This window comes from Salvelinus alpinus, chromosome 10, assembly GCF_045679555.1.
Source record: "Salvelinus alpinus chromosome 10, SLU_Salpinus.1, whole genome shotgun sequence".
NCBI classification, from domain to species: Eukaryota; Metazoa; Chordata; class Actinopteri; order Salmoniformes; family Salmonidae; genus Salvelinus; species Salvelinus alpinus.
Window position 1 is genome coordinate 67,137,941 of NC_092095.1, and position 12,910 is coordinate 67,150,850.

Sequence of the window (12,910 nt, forward strand, 5' to 3'; positions counted from 1 at the left end):
CCAGGTGGCGATTATAACAGAACATAGCCAAGATGATGAATTGTAATCGGGCTTGAATTTATAAGCCATCCTGTTCTTCCTCCACTATTCTCAGTAACAGCTGCTGGACTGTCCTGCACTGTGTAAAGTCTGTCTCCTGGTATTTAGATTTTAGTTGAGTGACGTCTTGTTTTATGTACAAGGGTATAATACAATTCCATAGATTCTGTTTTGTATTGCAACCTAGCTAGACCTATTTCCCCCTTGATTGACTGTAGTAGCTACAGTTGTTTCATTGCACTGGGTGACCAATCACAGCTTGGTGCCTGCGCCTCTCCTCATGTGAGTCTCAACTGCAGTCAACACAATTCCTCTTTAATCCCACTCAAAAGGACAACCCTCTCATAAGCATTAGCCTTTTGAGCTATCCTGTTCTCCCACACGACACAGGGCAGGAAATGCTATGGCACAAGTTTTTAGTATTATCCTGCCTGAGTGCCAGTCTTTGTGTTGTCATGCCAACTCCCTTTAACTTATTGTCATGCCCAACATGAGTTGACAAGAGCACAAACAGATCTGGGACCAGGCTAGTTTAGTATCAAACCTGATTTTATTTGTCACCTGCTTTGTAAACAATACGTGTACAAAACATTGAGTAAACACACTTGATCTTGCACTCAGGCCTGTATTTCACTCTGCATGTGGCCACAAACCCTGTGAGGCTTTGCCTAAATTGCTTAAATAATTTGTAAGGACCTTTACCTCCCCCAGACCGGCCGCAATGTCAACACTGGCTCAGGGGTCTCCTCTTCAGCGTGTGTGTGTGTCAGGGTTCCCAGGATACATCAGGAGCAAGGGGAACGTGTAGTCCGTCACGTGAGCTAAATCGGCTCCGGAATGTTTGTTGTGTGAGGCTGCCCATTGTCTCCACTTGCCCTCAAGACGCCATACACTTCAGTGTTGCAGGTTAATGTCACACCTCATTGAGGGATAGGCTCATTACACCCTATTGTACCAAGATAACTGACCTTTAACACAGCATGGCATATGAACAATAATGGGAGCTTAGTTAAGCTAAAATGACCAACTCCTTGACTTTAGGGTTAGGATCCCGCCCTGAAATTGTAAGGCTGCGTACTCAATCCTAAAGCTGCCTCACGCTACAGAAACAGGTGATAGTCCCCTGCCCTATGGGCCGCTCGGGCAAGGCTACCTAGCTAAAATATCCAGTACCACTGTGGTCTCTCTAACTTCCATTAGATCAGTGTGACTGAATTGTTACTCACCTCTATAATGATTAACCCAAGCAGGGCTGTCAACACTACGGGGCCAGAGGTTGACAGAGACATCACAGTAAGTCACCCTGGTCCCTGGGGTGGAGTCACACCTAGCAACTACTGTTCCCGGTTGAGCAGCCTAATTAAAGGGAGTAGTGGCGCTGCGGTCAGGAACTAGTTTATCCTGTAGCTGTAGGTCATAGTAAAAGGCTTTGACACTAATTAATTCACCTCCAACTCAATTTGGTGAGTGTGTGATGCTTGAATACTGGCCTGTCAGATATGCAATAAGCCTAAACCCCTGGGCCGTGTTCATTAGGGTACGTAACTGAAAATGTTTTAAAATGGAAAACAAAAATGAAGGTTTCTTATTGGCTGAATCCATGATGTCCCTGCCTCCCTGTTTCAGTCAGTTTCTGTTTGGTGCATAATGAACACATCCCACAGTGAGTTTCTTTCCTCCAAAGTTAACTAGCCTAGCCCACTCCATACATGTGTTGGCTGTTGTAAATCTGTGGGTAGGAAAGCACCAGTCTTTTAACTCCAGTTCATGTTGGAGCTAAAAGGTAGCAGACGACCACTGAGGCAGTCACATTGCGATCCTCTTACCCAGCAGTCTGTGTGGTGTCACTGTCATCAGCCTGGAGTATCGTCCCAGAGTTAGAGTTGACAGCATTGTTAACACCACAATGGCAGCGAGGCACCAAACACGACCATGCAAAACTCATCCCTCTGGTTCTCGATGATGGTAAAGATATGGCTCTTGTTTTTCGACAACATAAAGCATACCCCTGTAGTATTGAACTCCAGGAAGCATGATGTCTATGTGGTTAGCTCGTTATCATTAGGTCTATCTGCCCCTCCTGTGCTTATAGCCACTAAGGTGATGAGACCATAGACACAGGCCTACATTAAATATTCTGTCATTTTAACTAGGTCTGTAGGCCTGTGTAACTATACATCATTGGATCAGGGTAGCACCAATCACTTTTTGAATCCATAAGTAGCAACAACACAGGCCTAGTAGTTTCTGCTGACTGCCTATAGCAGTGGTTTCTGCTGACTGCCTATAGCAGTGGTTTCTGCTGACTGCCTATAGCAGTGGTTTCTGCTGACTGCCTATAGCAGTGGTTTCTGCTGACTGCCTATAGCAGTGGTTTCTGCTGACTGCCTATAGCAGTGGTTTCTGCTGACTGCCTATAGCAGTGGTTTCTGCAGACCGCCTATAGCAGTGGTTTCTGCTGACTGCCTATAGCAGTGGTTTCTGCTGACTGCCTATAGCAGTGGTTTCTGCTGACTGCCCATAGCAGTGGTTTCTGCTGACTGCCCATAGCAGTGGTTTCTGCTGACTGCCCATAGCAGTGGTTTCTGCTGACTGCCCATAGCAGTGGTTTCTGCTGACTGCCTATAGCAGTGGTTTCTGCTGACTGCCTATAGCAGTGGTTTCTGCTGACTGCCTATAGCAGTGGTTTCTGCTGACTGCCCATAGCAGTGGTTTCTGCTGACTGCCCATAGCAGTGGTTTCTGCTGACTGCCTATAGCAGTGGTTTCTGCTGACTGCCTATAGCAGTGGTTTCTGCTGACTGCCTATAGCAGTGGTTTCTGCTGACTGCCTATAGCAGTGGTTTCTGCTGACTGCCTATAGCAGTGGTTTCTGCTGACTGCCTATAGCAGTGGTTTCTGCTGACTGCCTATAGCAGTGGTTTCTGCTGACTGCCTATAGCAGTGGTTTCTTGTGACTGGTAGCCTACTGGTATCCCAAGTCTGTCTCTTTTGGCTCTGTCTCTTTTGGCTCTGGCTCGCTCGGCTCTGGCTCTGGCTCACCCGGCTCTGGTTCGCTCAGCTCTGGCTCGTTTGCCCGGCTCTGGCTGGCTCGGCTCTGGCTCTGGCTCACCCAGCTCTGGTCAGCTTGTTCGCTCGGCTCTCGCTCGTTCGCTCGGCTCTGGCTAGCTCGTTCGCTCGGCTCTGGCTAGCTCGTTCGCCCGGCTCAGGCTAGCTCGTTCGCCCGGCTCTGGCTGGATCGCTCGCTCGCCCGGCTCTGGCTGGATCGCTCGTTCGCCCGGCTCTGGATCGCTCGTTCGCCCGGCTCTGGATCGCTCGTTCGCCCGGCTCTGGATCGCTCGTTCGCCCGGCTCTGGATCGCTCGTTCGCCCGGCTCTGGCTCGCTCGTTCGCCTGGCTCGCTCGTTCGTCTGGCTCGCTCGTTCGCCCGGCTCTGGCTCGCTCGCACGGCTCTGGCTAGCTCGCTCGCCCGGCTCTGGCTGGCTCGCTCGCTCGCCCGGCTCTGGCTGGCTAGCTCGCTCGCCTCTGGCTGGCTGGCTCGCTCGCCCGGCTCTCTCTGGCTCGCTCGCTCGCCCGGCTCTGGCTGGCTCGCTCGCTCGCCCGGCTCTGGCTGGCTAGCTCGCTCGCCCGGCTCTGGCTGGCTAGCTCGCTCGCCCGGCTCTGGCTGGCTAGCTCGCTCGCCCGGCTCTGGCTGGCTAGCTCGCTCGCCCGGCTCTGGCTGGCTAGCTCGCTCGCCCGGCTCTGGCTGGGCTCGCTCGTTCACCTGGCTCGCTCGTTCGTCTGGCTCGCTCGTTCGCCCGGCTCTGGCTCGCTCGCACGGCTCTGGCTAGCTCGCTCTCCCGGCTCTGGCTGGCTCGCTCGCCCGGCTCTGGCTGGCTAGCTCGCTCGCCTCTGGCTGGCTGGCTCGCTCGCCCGGCTCTCTCTGGCTGGCTCGTTCGCCCGGCTCTCTCTGGCTCGCTCGCTCGCCCGGCTCTGGCTGGCTAGCTCGCTCGCCCGGCTCTGGCTGGCTAGCTCGCTCGCCCGGCTCTGGCTGGCTAGCTCGCTCGCCCGGCTCTGGCTGGCTAGCTCGCCCGGCTCTGGCTGGCTAGCTCGCTCGCCCGGCTCTGGCTGGCTAGCTCGCTCGCCCGGCTCTGGCTGGCTAGCTCGCTCGCCCGGCTCTGGCTGGCTAGCTCGCTCCCCCGGCTCTGGCTGGCTAGCTCGCTCGCCCGGCTCTGGCTGGCTAGCTCGCTCGCCCGGCTCTGGCTGGCTAGCTCGCTCGCCCGGCTCTCGGCTCTGGCTCGTTCGCCCGGCTCTCGGCTCTGGCTCGTTCGCCCGGCTCTGGCTGGCTCGCTCGCCCGGCTCTGGCTCGCTCGCCCGGCTCTGGCTGGCTAGCTCGCTCGCTCGCCCGGCTCTGGCTGGCTAGCTCGCTCGCCCGGCTCTGGCTGGCTGGCTGGCTCGCTCGCCCGGCTCTGGCTGGCTGGCTCGCTCGCCCGGCTCTGGCTGGCTGGCTCGCTCGCCCGGCTCTGGCTGGCTGGCTCGCTCGCCCGGCTCTGGCTGGCTCCCTCGCCCGGCTCTGGCTGGCTGGCTCGCTCGCCCGGCGCTGGCTGGCTGGCTCGCTCGCCCGGCGCTGGCTGGCTGGCTCGCTCGCCCGGCTCTGGCTGGCTGGCTCGCTCGCCCGGCTCTGGCTGGCTGGCTCGCTCGCCCGGCTCTGGCTGGCTGGCTCGCTCGCCCGGCTCTGGCTGGCTGGCTCGCTCGCCCGGCTCTGGCTGGCTGGCTCGCTCGCCCGGCTCTGGCTGGCTGGCTCGCTCGCCCGGCTCTGGCTGGCTGGCTCGCTCGCCCGGCTCTGGCTGGCTGGCTCGTTCGCCCGGCTCTCGGCTCTGGCTCGTTCGCCCGGCTCTGGCTCTCTCCCTCCTCTCGGCTCTCCCTCTCGGCTCTCTCCTCTCCCTCCTCTCGGCTCTCTCCTCTCCCTCCTCTCGGCTCTCTCCTCTCCCTCCTCTCGGCTCTCTCCTGTCTCACTGTGTGCTATAAATATCACCAGCAACAACAGTAATGTCATAGTGTTTATATATCGACCACACCTCGCGGTTTAGCCCCTCCCATGTGTGCACTATAAATATTACTGGTGCCGTGACATCAGTCAATCCCAGGATAGTGAGTACTGGAGATTGATGGGGAGGAGAAGGTGACTGTAGATGGACCATGAAGACATAAAAGACATTGGTAAAAGAGAAACTGTTAGGAACAGGACATCTACAGTAGACATTGTGGTTTTGAGTCGCCCCTCACCATTTCCTCTAGCAGTCATACTCGGTCACCATGCCAACCATGCCCGTCTGGTAGGGTGAGGAGGGCAGTGCCGGGTCGGTCGTAAATTAACCGATATAACTCCTTCGTAATGCTCTCTTCACCTCTCGATGGGATCTCCTTGAGGAAAGATTGATGTTGATAACCTTGTAGGCTCCGGCTAGTGAGGTCCTACCGGGTCATGTGTTATTAAGATTCAGTGAGGGGGGGGGTCGTCATGATTTCATGAGGAATGGTCACATGCTTGGTACAACGTAAGTTATAGTCTAACCCCCTGCCAAACCAGCTGACTATTAAAAACTCACAATTCACCCTGTTGGGAAGGTCCCATGGGGTCATGTGTTATTAAGAGTCAGGGAGGGGGTGGTCATGATATCAGGATGGATGGTCACATGTTGGGCACAGGAAACCCAGATCAGCCACCCCCTCAAACCATCTGACCATAAGAAAACACACTAATAGGAAATACGTCATCAATCATTAAAGTCTGTCAGATAGTTTTAAAGATATTACTAATAGGTTGCTACCCAGATGTTGAGCTCATCTGATCTGAATTCATCCAGCCAGGGTTGCCTGGTGTTGGGTTAGCAGTGGTGCCTCATATAAACAGAGCCATAGCAAGCAGGCCCAGGGTGTGTCCCTCTCTGCTCTCCCTGCCCTCCCTGTCTCAGCCCTGAGCCCTCAGTGGACATCTGTACTCCCCGGCTGCCCAGTGAAAGAGGGCATTCTCTCTAACCACTCACACACACTCCCTGGGGCTAGTGCCCAAACCTGCTCTGGCTCACACAGTCAAGGGGAGGGAACACACACATTGAGAGCGGAATGAACAAGATCGTCATATGTTTTTGCTGTACAACCATGTTGATTCCAGTATATACAGACCGACACTTGTACTGAACTCTGTGTCCAAGTCCCTCTCAAACGCTCCGTCAAGTCACTTGCTGTTCTGATGACCTCACTTTTGGAATTCTTTCGTGTTCTGGACCATTCCCACTGTGACACGCAGCAGGCTGAGGCTTCCCTAGACTTGTCCTGCTCTAGTGTCATAACCAACCTTACTGCACATTTATAGGGCCTGAATAGTATTGGCTAGATGTAAGAAATATGGTCATTTACATGGAACTGAACTGTAGTCGTCCTCCTCAGAAAACCACTTCATCAAAAGTGTCACTTGAAAATCGACAAAAGGCACGGACAGACTGGTAGGATGGTTGAATGTCTGCCGGCCAAGAGTAGTTAGCACCCCTGAACAGAGGTCCGTCCTCTAAAACGACGGCCATCAGTCGCCAACGACGGGTGTTCACTATAACACACTGCGGCGACAGCAAACGAATGAACACCATGTATTGTGCAGACCGACAATCAGTCTGGTGGGTTTTCTCCTTCAACGGGTGTTACTCTCTGACGGACTAAGCAGGCACATGCCACGGGCCAGGGGTGTATTTATCCATTAGTGCACACCGTAGCAACACATTTGGCAACGAAAACCAACGTTTCTTATTGGACAAGTTCTGATAATGCCTCTTGGTTTCGGTCTATTTGCTTCCTGTTGATTTCTAGTGAATAGCCTACACCCCAGGAGTGTAGAAACACTGCTTTGTCAAACAAATGGTACTAAGCACAGTACTGCCCCACCAAACAATATAGCCTACTGCCTTATTGAACAACACTTAGTCTGACACAGCAGTGTTCATTCCTGCCACTCCTACTGGTTCAACAATAATACTCTGGGCCTTTTCTCAAATCAGTCCCCCTTGACCTGAATCAGTGTCAGTCAGGCAAGCCTTGGAACTCCCCTGCCCTACCTCCCTCTCTACCTCCCTCTACCTCCCTCTCTACCTCCCCACCCTGGGCAGAGATAGAGCTTAGGCTAGCCAGGGTGTGGAGATGACTGGCATTCTCAGAGTGGGAGGGTGATGTGCTGTCTGTGAACAGTGCTGCTGTCCTCTGGCTCTCTGCATTGTTCCCAGGAATGTAGGAAATGTCTGAACGGCAGCTGCTCGTGACTCCCCTCGGGAGTAGAGAATGTGGCGATGCCTGTTTTTCAGGCAGACAGGTGCACTCCTCATTACTCTCTCTGACACACACACACACACACACACACACACACCTGAGTTTACTGTGATCTGCCCCTCCTGACATACTACAGGTAGTGGAATCGTTATCTCTCTATTCTCACATGACAACCACTAACATGTTTTTATTTCCTTCTCCCTCTTCTCCCTCTCCACCTCTTCACCTCACCCTCTCTTCTCCCTCTCCACCTCTTCACCTCACCCTCTCTTCTCCCTCTCCACCTCTTCACCTCACCCTCTCTTCTCCCTCTCCACCTCTTCACCTCACCCTCTCTTCTCCCTCTCCACCTCTTCACCTCACCCTCTCTTCTCCCTCTTCACCTCTTCACCTCACCCTCTCTTCTCCCTCTCCACCTCTTCACCTCACCCTCTCTTCTCCCTCTTCACCTCTTCACCTCACCCTCTCTTCTCCCTCTTCACCTCTTCACCTCACCCTCTCTTCTCCCTCTCCACCTCTTCACCTCACCCTCTCTTCTCCCTCTCCACCTCTTCACCTCACCCTCTCTTCTCCCTCTCCACCTCTTCACCTCACCCTCTCTTCTCCCTCTCCACCTCTTCACCTCACCCTCTCTTCTCCCTCTCCACCTCTTCACCTTACCCTCTCTTCTCCCTCTTCACCTCTTCACCTCACCCTCTCTTCTCCCTCTTCACCTCTTCACCTCACCCTCTCTTCTCCCTCTCCACCTCTTCACCTCACCCTCTCTTCTCCCTCTCCACCTCTTCACCTCACCCTCTCTTCTCCCTCTTCACCTCTTCACCTCACCCTCTCTTCTCCCTCTTCACCTCTTCACCTCACCCTCTCTTCTCCCTCTTCACCTCTTCACCTCACCCTCTCTTCTCCCTCTCCACCTCTTCACCTCACCCTCTCTTCTCCCTCTCCACCTCTTCACCTCACCCTCTCTTCTCCCTCTCCACCTCTTCACCTCACCCTCTCTTCTCCCTCTCCACCTCTTCACCTCACCCTCTCTTCTCCCTCTTCACCTCTTCACCTCACCCTCTCTTCTCCCTCTTCACCTCTTCACCTCACCCTCTCTTCTCCCTCTTCACCTCTTCACCTCACCCTCTCTTCTCCCTCTTCACCTCTTCACCTCACCCTCTCTTCTCCCTCTTCACCTCTTCACCTCACCCTCTCTTCTCCCTCTTCACCTCTTCACCTCACCCTCTCTTCTCCCTCTCCACCTCTTCACCTCACCCTCTCTTCTCCCTCTCCACCTCTTCACCTCACCCTCTCTTCTCCCTCTCCACCTCTTCACCTCACCCTCTCTTCTCCCTCTCCACCTCTTCACCTCACCCTCTCTTCTCCCTCTCCACCTCTTCACCTCACCCTCTCTTCTCCCTCTCCACCTCTTCACCTCACCCTCTCTTCTCCCTCTTCACCTCTTCACCTCACCCTCTCTTCTCCCTCTCCACCTCTTCACCTCACCCTCTCTTCTCCCTCTCCACCTCTTCACCTCACCCTCTCTTCTCCCTCTTCACCTCTTCACCTCACCCTCTCTTCTCCCTCTTCACCTCTTCACCTCACCCTCTCTTCTCCCTCTTCACCTCTTCACCTCACCCTCTCTTCTCCCTCTCCACCTCTTCACCTCACCCTCTCTTCTCCCTCTTCACCTCTTCACCTCACCCTCTCTTCTCCCTCCACCTCTTCACCTCACCCTCTCTTCTCCCTCTCCACCTCTTCACCTCACCCTCTCTTCTCCCTCTTCACCTCTTCACCTCACCCTCTCTTCTCCCTCTTCACCTCACCCTCTCTTCTCCCTCTTCACCTCTTCACCTCACCCTCTCTTCTCCCTCTTCACCTCTTCACCTCACCCTCTCTTCTCCCTCTTCACCTCTTCACCTCACCCTCTCTTCTCCCTCTCCACCTCTTCACCTCACCCTCTCTTCTCCCTCTCCACCTCTTCACCTCACCCTCTCTTCTCCCTCTCCACCTCTTCACCTCACCCTCTCTTCTCCCTCTCCACCTCTTCACCTCACCCTCTCTTCTCCCTCTCCACCTCTTCACCTCACCCTCTCTTCTCCCTCTCCACCTCTTCACCTCACCCTCTCTTCTCCCTCTCCACCTCTTCACCTCACCCTCTCTTCTCCCTCTCCACCTCTTCACCTCACCCTCTCTTCTCCCTCTCCACCTCTTCACCTCACCCTCTCTTCTCCCTCTTCACCTCACCCTCTCTTCTCCCTCTCCACCTCACCCCTCTCTTCTCCCTCTTCACCTCACCCTCTCTTCTCCCTCTTCACCTCTTCACCTCACCCTCTCTTCTCCCTCTTCACCTCTTCACCTCACCCTCTCTTCTCCCTCTTCACCTCTTCACCTCACCCTCTCTTCTCCCTCTTCACCTCTTCACCTCACCCTCTCTTCTCCCTCTCCACCTCTTCACCTCACCCTCTCTTCTCCCTCTCCACCTCTTCACCTCACCCTCTTTTCTCCCTCTCCACCTCTTCACCTCACCCTCTCTTCTCCCTCTTCACCTCTTCACCTCACCCTCTCTTCTCCCTCTTCACCTCTTCACCTCACCCTCTCTTCTCCCTCTTCACCTCTTCACCTCACCCTCTCTTCTCCCTCTTCACCTCTTCACCTCACCCTCTCTTCTCCCTCTTCACCTCTTCACCTCACCCTCTCTTCTCCCTCTTCACCTCTTCACCTCACCCTCTCTTCTCCCTCTCCACCTCTTCACCTCACCCTCTCTTCTCCCTCTCCACCTCTTCACCTCACCCTCTCTTCTCCCTCTCCACCTCTTCACCTCACCCTCTCTTCTCCCTCTCCACCTCTTCACCTCACCCTCTCTTCTCCCTCTCCACCTCTTCACCTCACCCTCTCTTCTCCCTCTCCACCTCTTCACCTCACCCTCTCTTCTCCCTCTCCACCTCTTCACCTCACCCTCTCTTCTCCCTCTCCACCTCTTCACCTCACCCTCTCTTCTCCCTCTCCACCTCTTCACCTCACCCTCTCTTCTCCCTCTCCACCTCTTCACCTCACCCTCTCTTCTCCCTCTCCACCTCTTCACCTCACCCTCTCTTCTCCCTCTCCACCTCTTCACCTCACCCTCTCTTCTCCCTCTCCACCTCTTCACCTCACCCTCTCTTCTCCCTCTCCACCTCTTCACCTCACCCTCTCTTCTCCCTCTCCACCTCTTCACCTCACCCTCTCTTCTCCCTCTCCACCTCTTCACCTCACCCTCTCTTCTCCCTCTCCACCTCTTCACCTCACCCTCTCTTCTCCCTCTCCACCTCTTCACCTCACCCTCTCTTCTCCATCCTTCTCCTTCATTCCGTCCTTCCATCCCTCTCTGTGACAGAGGGACCCAGATTACCTGAAGCTGTGGCTGGAGATCTTCATTGGCTCCTATGAGAGATGTCTAGATGTGGACTTTGAGAAGCCACCCTCCAGGTAAGCATAGCCCCAGAGGTGGGACCAAGTCACTATTATTTGAGTCACAAGCAAGTCACAAGGTCCAAGTCTCAAGTCAAGTCCCAAGTAGAACGGGTCGAGTCTCGAGTCAATCCAAGTCTAAGAGCAAGTCATGTCAAGTAAAAATCTATACAGGCAATGACTTGTTCAACTACAAATACTTGTCTATTTATTGAGGTTATCAGACAGCCCTTTTCATTATTTTATCTATAACACATTTTGATTATGCAATAATACATCTTAACAATACTTTCCAGTTGCTTGATGCCCCATTGCTGGTGAGTTTGCAAAGTAAAGGGTTCATGTTCTTGATGTTTGTGCTGCAGCCGATCCTATAGCTGTACAGCAAATCAACCATCTGTTCTCTAGCTCATTGGTTTTCAAATGTTTTGACCCATGACCCCTAAAAAGTAGCTTGCGGTCTCCGTGCACACATGCAAGTGCGCACCATCGCTGTGCAAAGGTAGCCTGTCATTAGGGTCATAAACGGGGACGCATTTTCAAAACGCAAGATACAGAAATAGACTGTTTTGCACCTTCATTTTGAGCTGAAAGTCATTCATGTTAGTTGTCAATATCAACAAGGGATATCATGTCACAGTTACACTTGTCTGGAGTCCAGAGCAAGCAGGATCACATGGCCTGGCTGGATGCAGCAGGATCACACGGCCTGCCTGGATGCAGCAGGATCACGCGGCCTGCCTGGATGCAGCAGGATCGCGCGGCCTGCCTGGATGCAGCAGGATCATACGGCCTGCCTGGATGCAGCAGGATCACACGCCCTGCCTGGATGCAGCAGGATCATACGGCCTGCCTGGATGCAGCAGGATCATACGCCCTGCCTGGATGCAGCAGGATCATATGGCCTGGCTGGATGCAGCGGGATCGCGCGGCCTGCCTGGATGCAGCGGGATCGCGCGGCCTGCCTGGATGCAGCGGGATCGCGCGGCCTGCCTGGATGCAGCGGGATCGCGCGGCCTGCCTGGATGCAGCGGGATCGCGCGGCCTGCCTGGATGCAGCGGGATCGCGCGGCCTGCCTGGATGCAGCGGGATCGCTCGGGCCTGCCTGGATGCAGCGGGATCGCTCGGGCCTGCCTGGATGCAGCGGGATCGCGCGGCCTGCCTGGATGCAGCGGGATCGCGCGGCCTGCCTGGATGCAGCGGGATCGCTCGGGCCTGCCTGGATGCAGCGGGATCGCTCGGGCCTGCCTGGATGCAGCAGGATCGCTCGGGCCTGCCTGGATGCAGCAGGATCGCTCGGGCCTGCCTGGATGCAGCAGGATCGCTCGGGCCTGCTGGGAGACTGTCTCGGGCTGCGTGGAGAGTAATTCACAGACTCTGTGCCACAAAATGTGTTACAAAACCCGGTTATCAGTCTCAAGTCAAAGTCAAGTCCTAAGCTCCAAGTCAAGTCTCAAGTTATTTTATTTTCCATCAAGTTGACTCTCAAGTCATCAAATTTGTGACTCGAGTCCACACCTCTGCATGTGTCTGTGTCTGCGTTAAGTGTGCACAGTACACACCCAATCTCAGCCAAATCTAGCTGGAGCCGGCATGACAGAAACTTAACCAGCTCTGGAATCTGTGTTGGCGTTCCATAACCAGCTCTGGAATCTGTGTTGGCGTTCCATAACCAGCTCTGGAATCTGTGTTGGCGTTCCATAACCAGCTCTAGAATCTGTGTTGGCGTTCCATAACCAGCTCTGGAATATGTGTTGGCGTTCCGTAACCAGCTCTGGAATCTGTGTTGGCGTTCCGTAACCAGCTCTGGAATCTGTGTTGGCGTTCCATAACCAGCTCTGGAATCTGTGTTGGCGTTCCATAACCAGCTCTGGAATCTGTGTTGGCGTTCCATAACCAGCTCTGGAATCTGTGTTGGCGTTCCGTAACCAGCTCTGGAATCTGTGTTGGCGTTCCGTAACCAGCTCTGGAATCTGTGTTGGCGTTCCGTAACCAGCTCTGGAATCTGTGTTGGCGTTCCGTAACCAGCTCTGGAATCTGTGTTGGCGTTCCGTAACCAGCTCTGGAATCTGTGTTGGCGTTCCGTAACCAGCTCTGGAATCTGTGTTGGCGTTCCGTAACCAGCTCTGGAATCTGTGTTGGCGTTC

The 12,910-nt window shown here is 54.5% G+C and overlaps 1 protein-coding gene across 2 annotated transcripts in view; it reads left to right on the forward strand.

Moving 5' to 3' along the window:
* The window catches only part of nbeal1 (neurobeachin-like 1), a 76,916-nt gene that overhangs the window by 1,440 nt on the left and 62,566 nt on the right, over positions 1-12,910 (forward strand). For both annotated transcript variants that reach the window (XM_071330609.1, XM_071330610.1), the window contains exon 3: positions 10,689-10,780. In XM_071330609.1, coding sequence (XP_071186710.1) covers positions 10,689-10,780 — 92 coding nt within the window. The remainder of the gene's footprint in view (positions 1-10,688; positions 10,781-12,910) is intronic.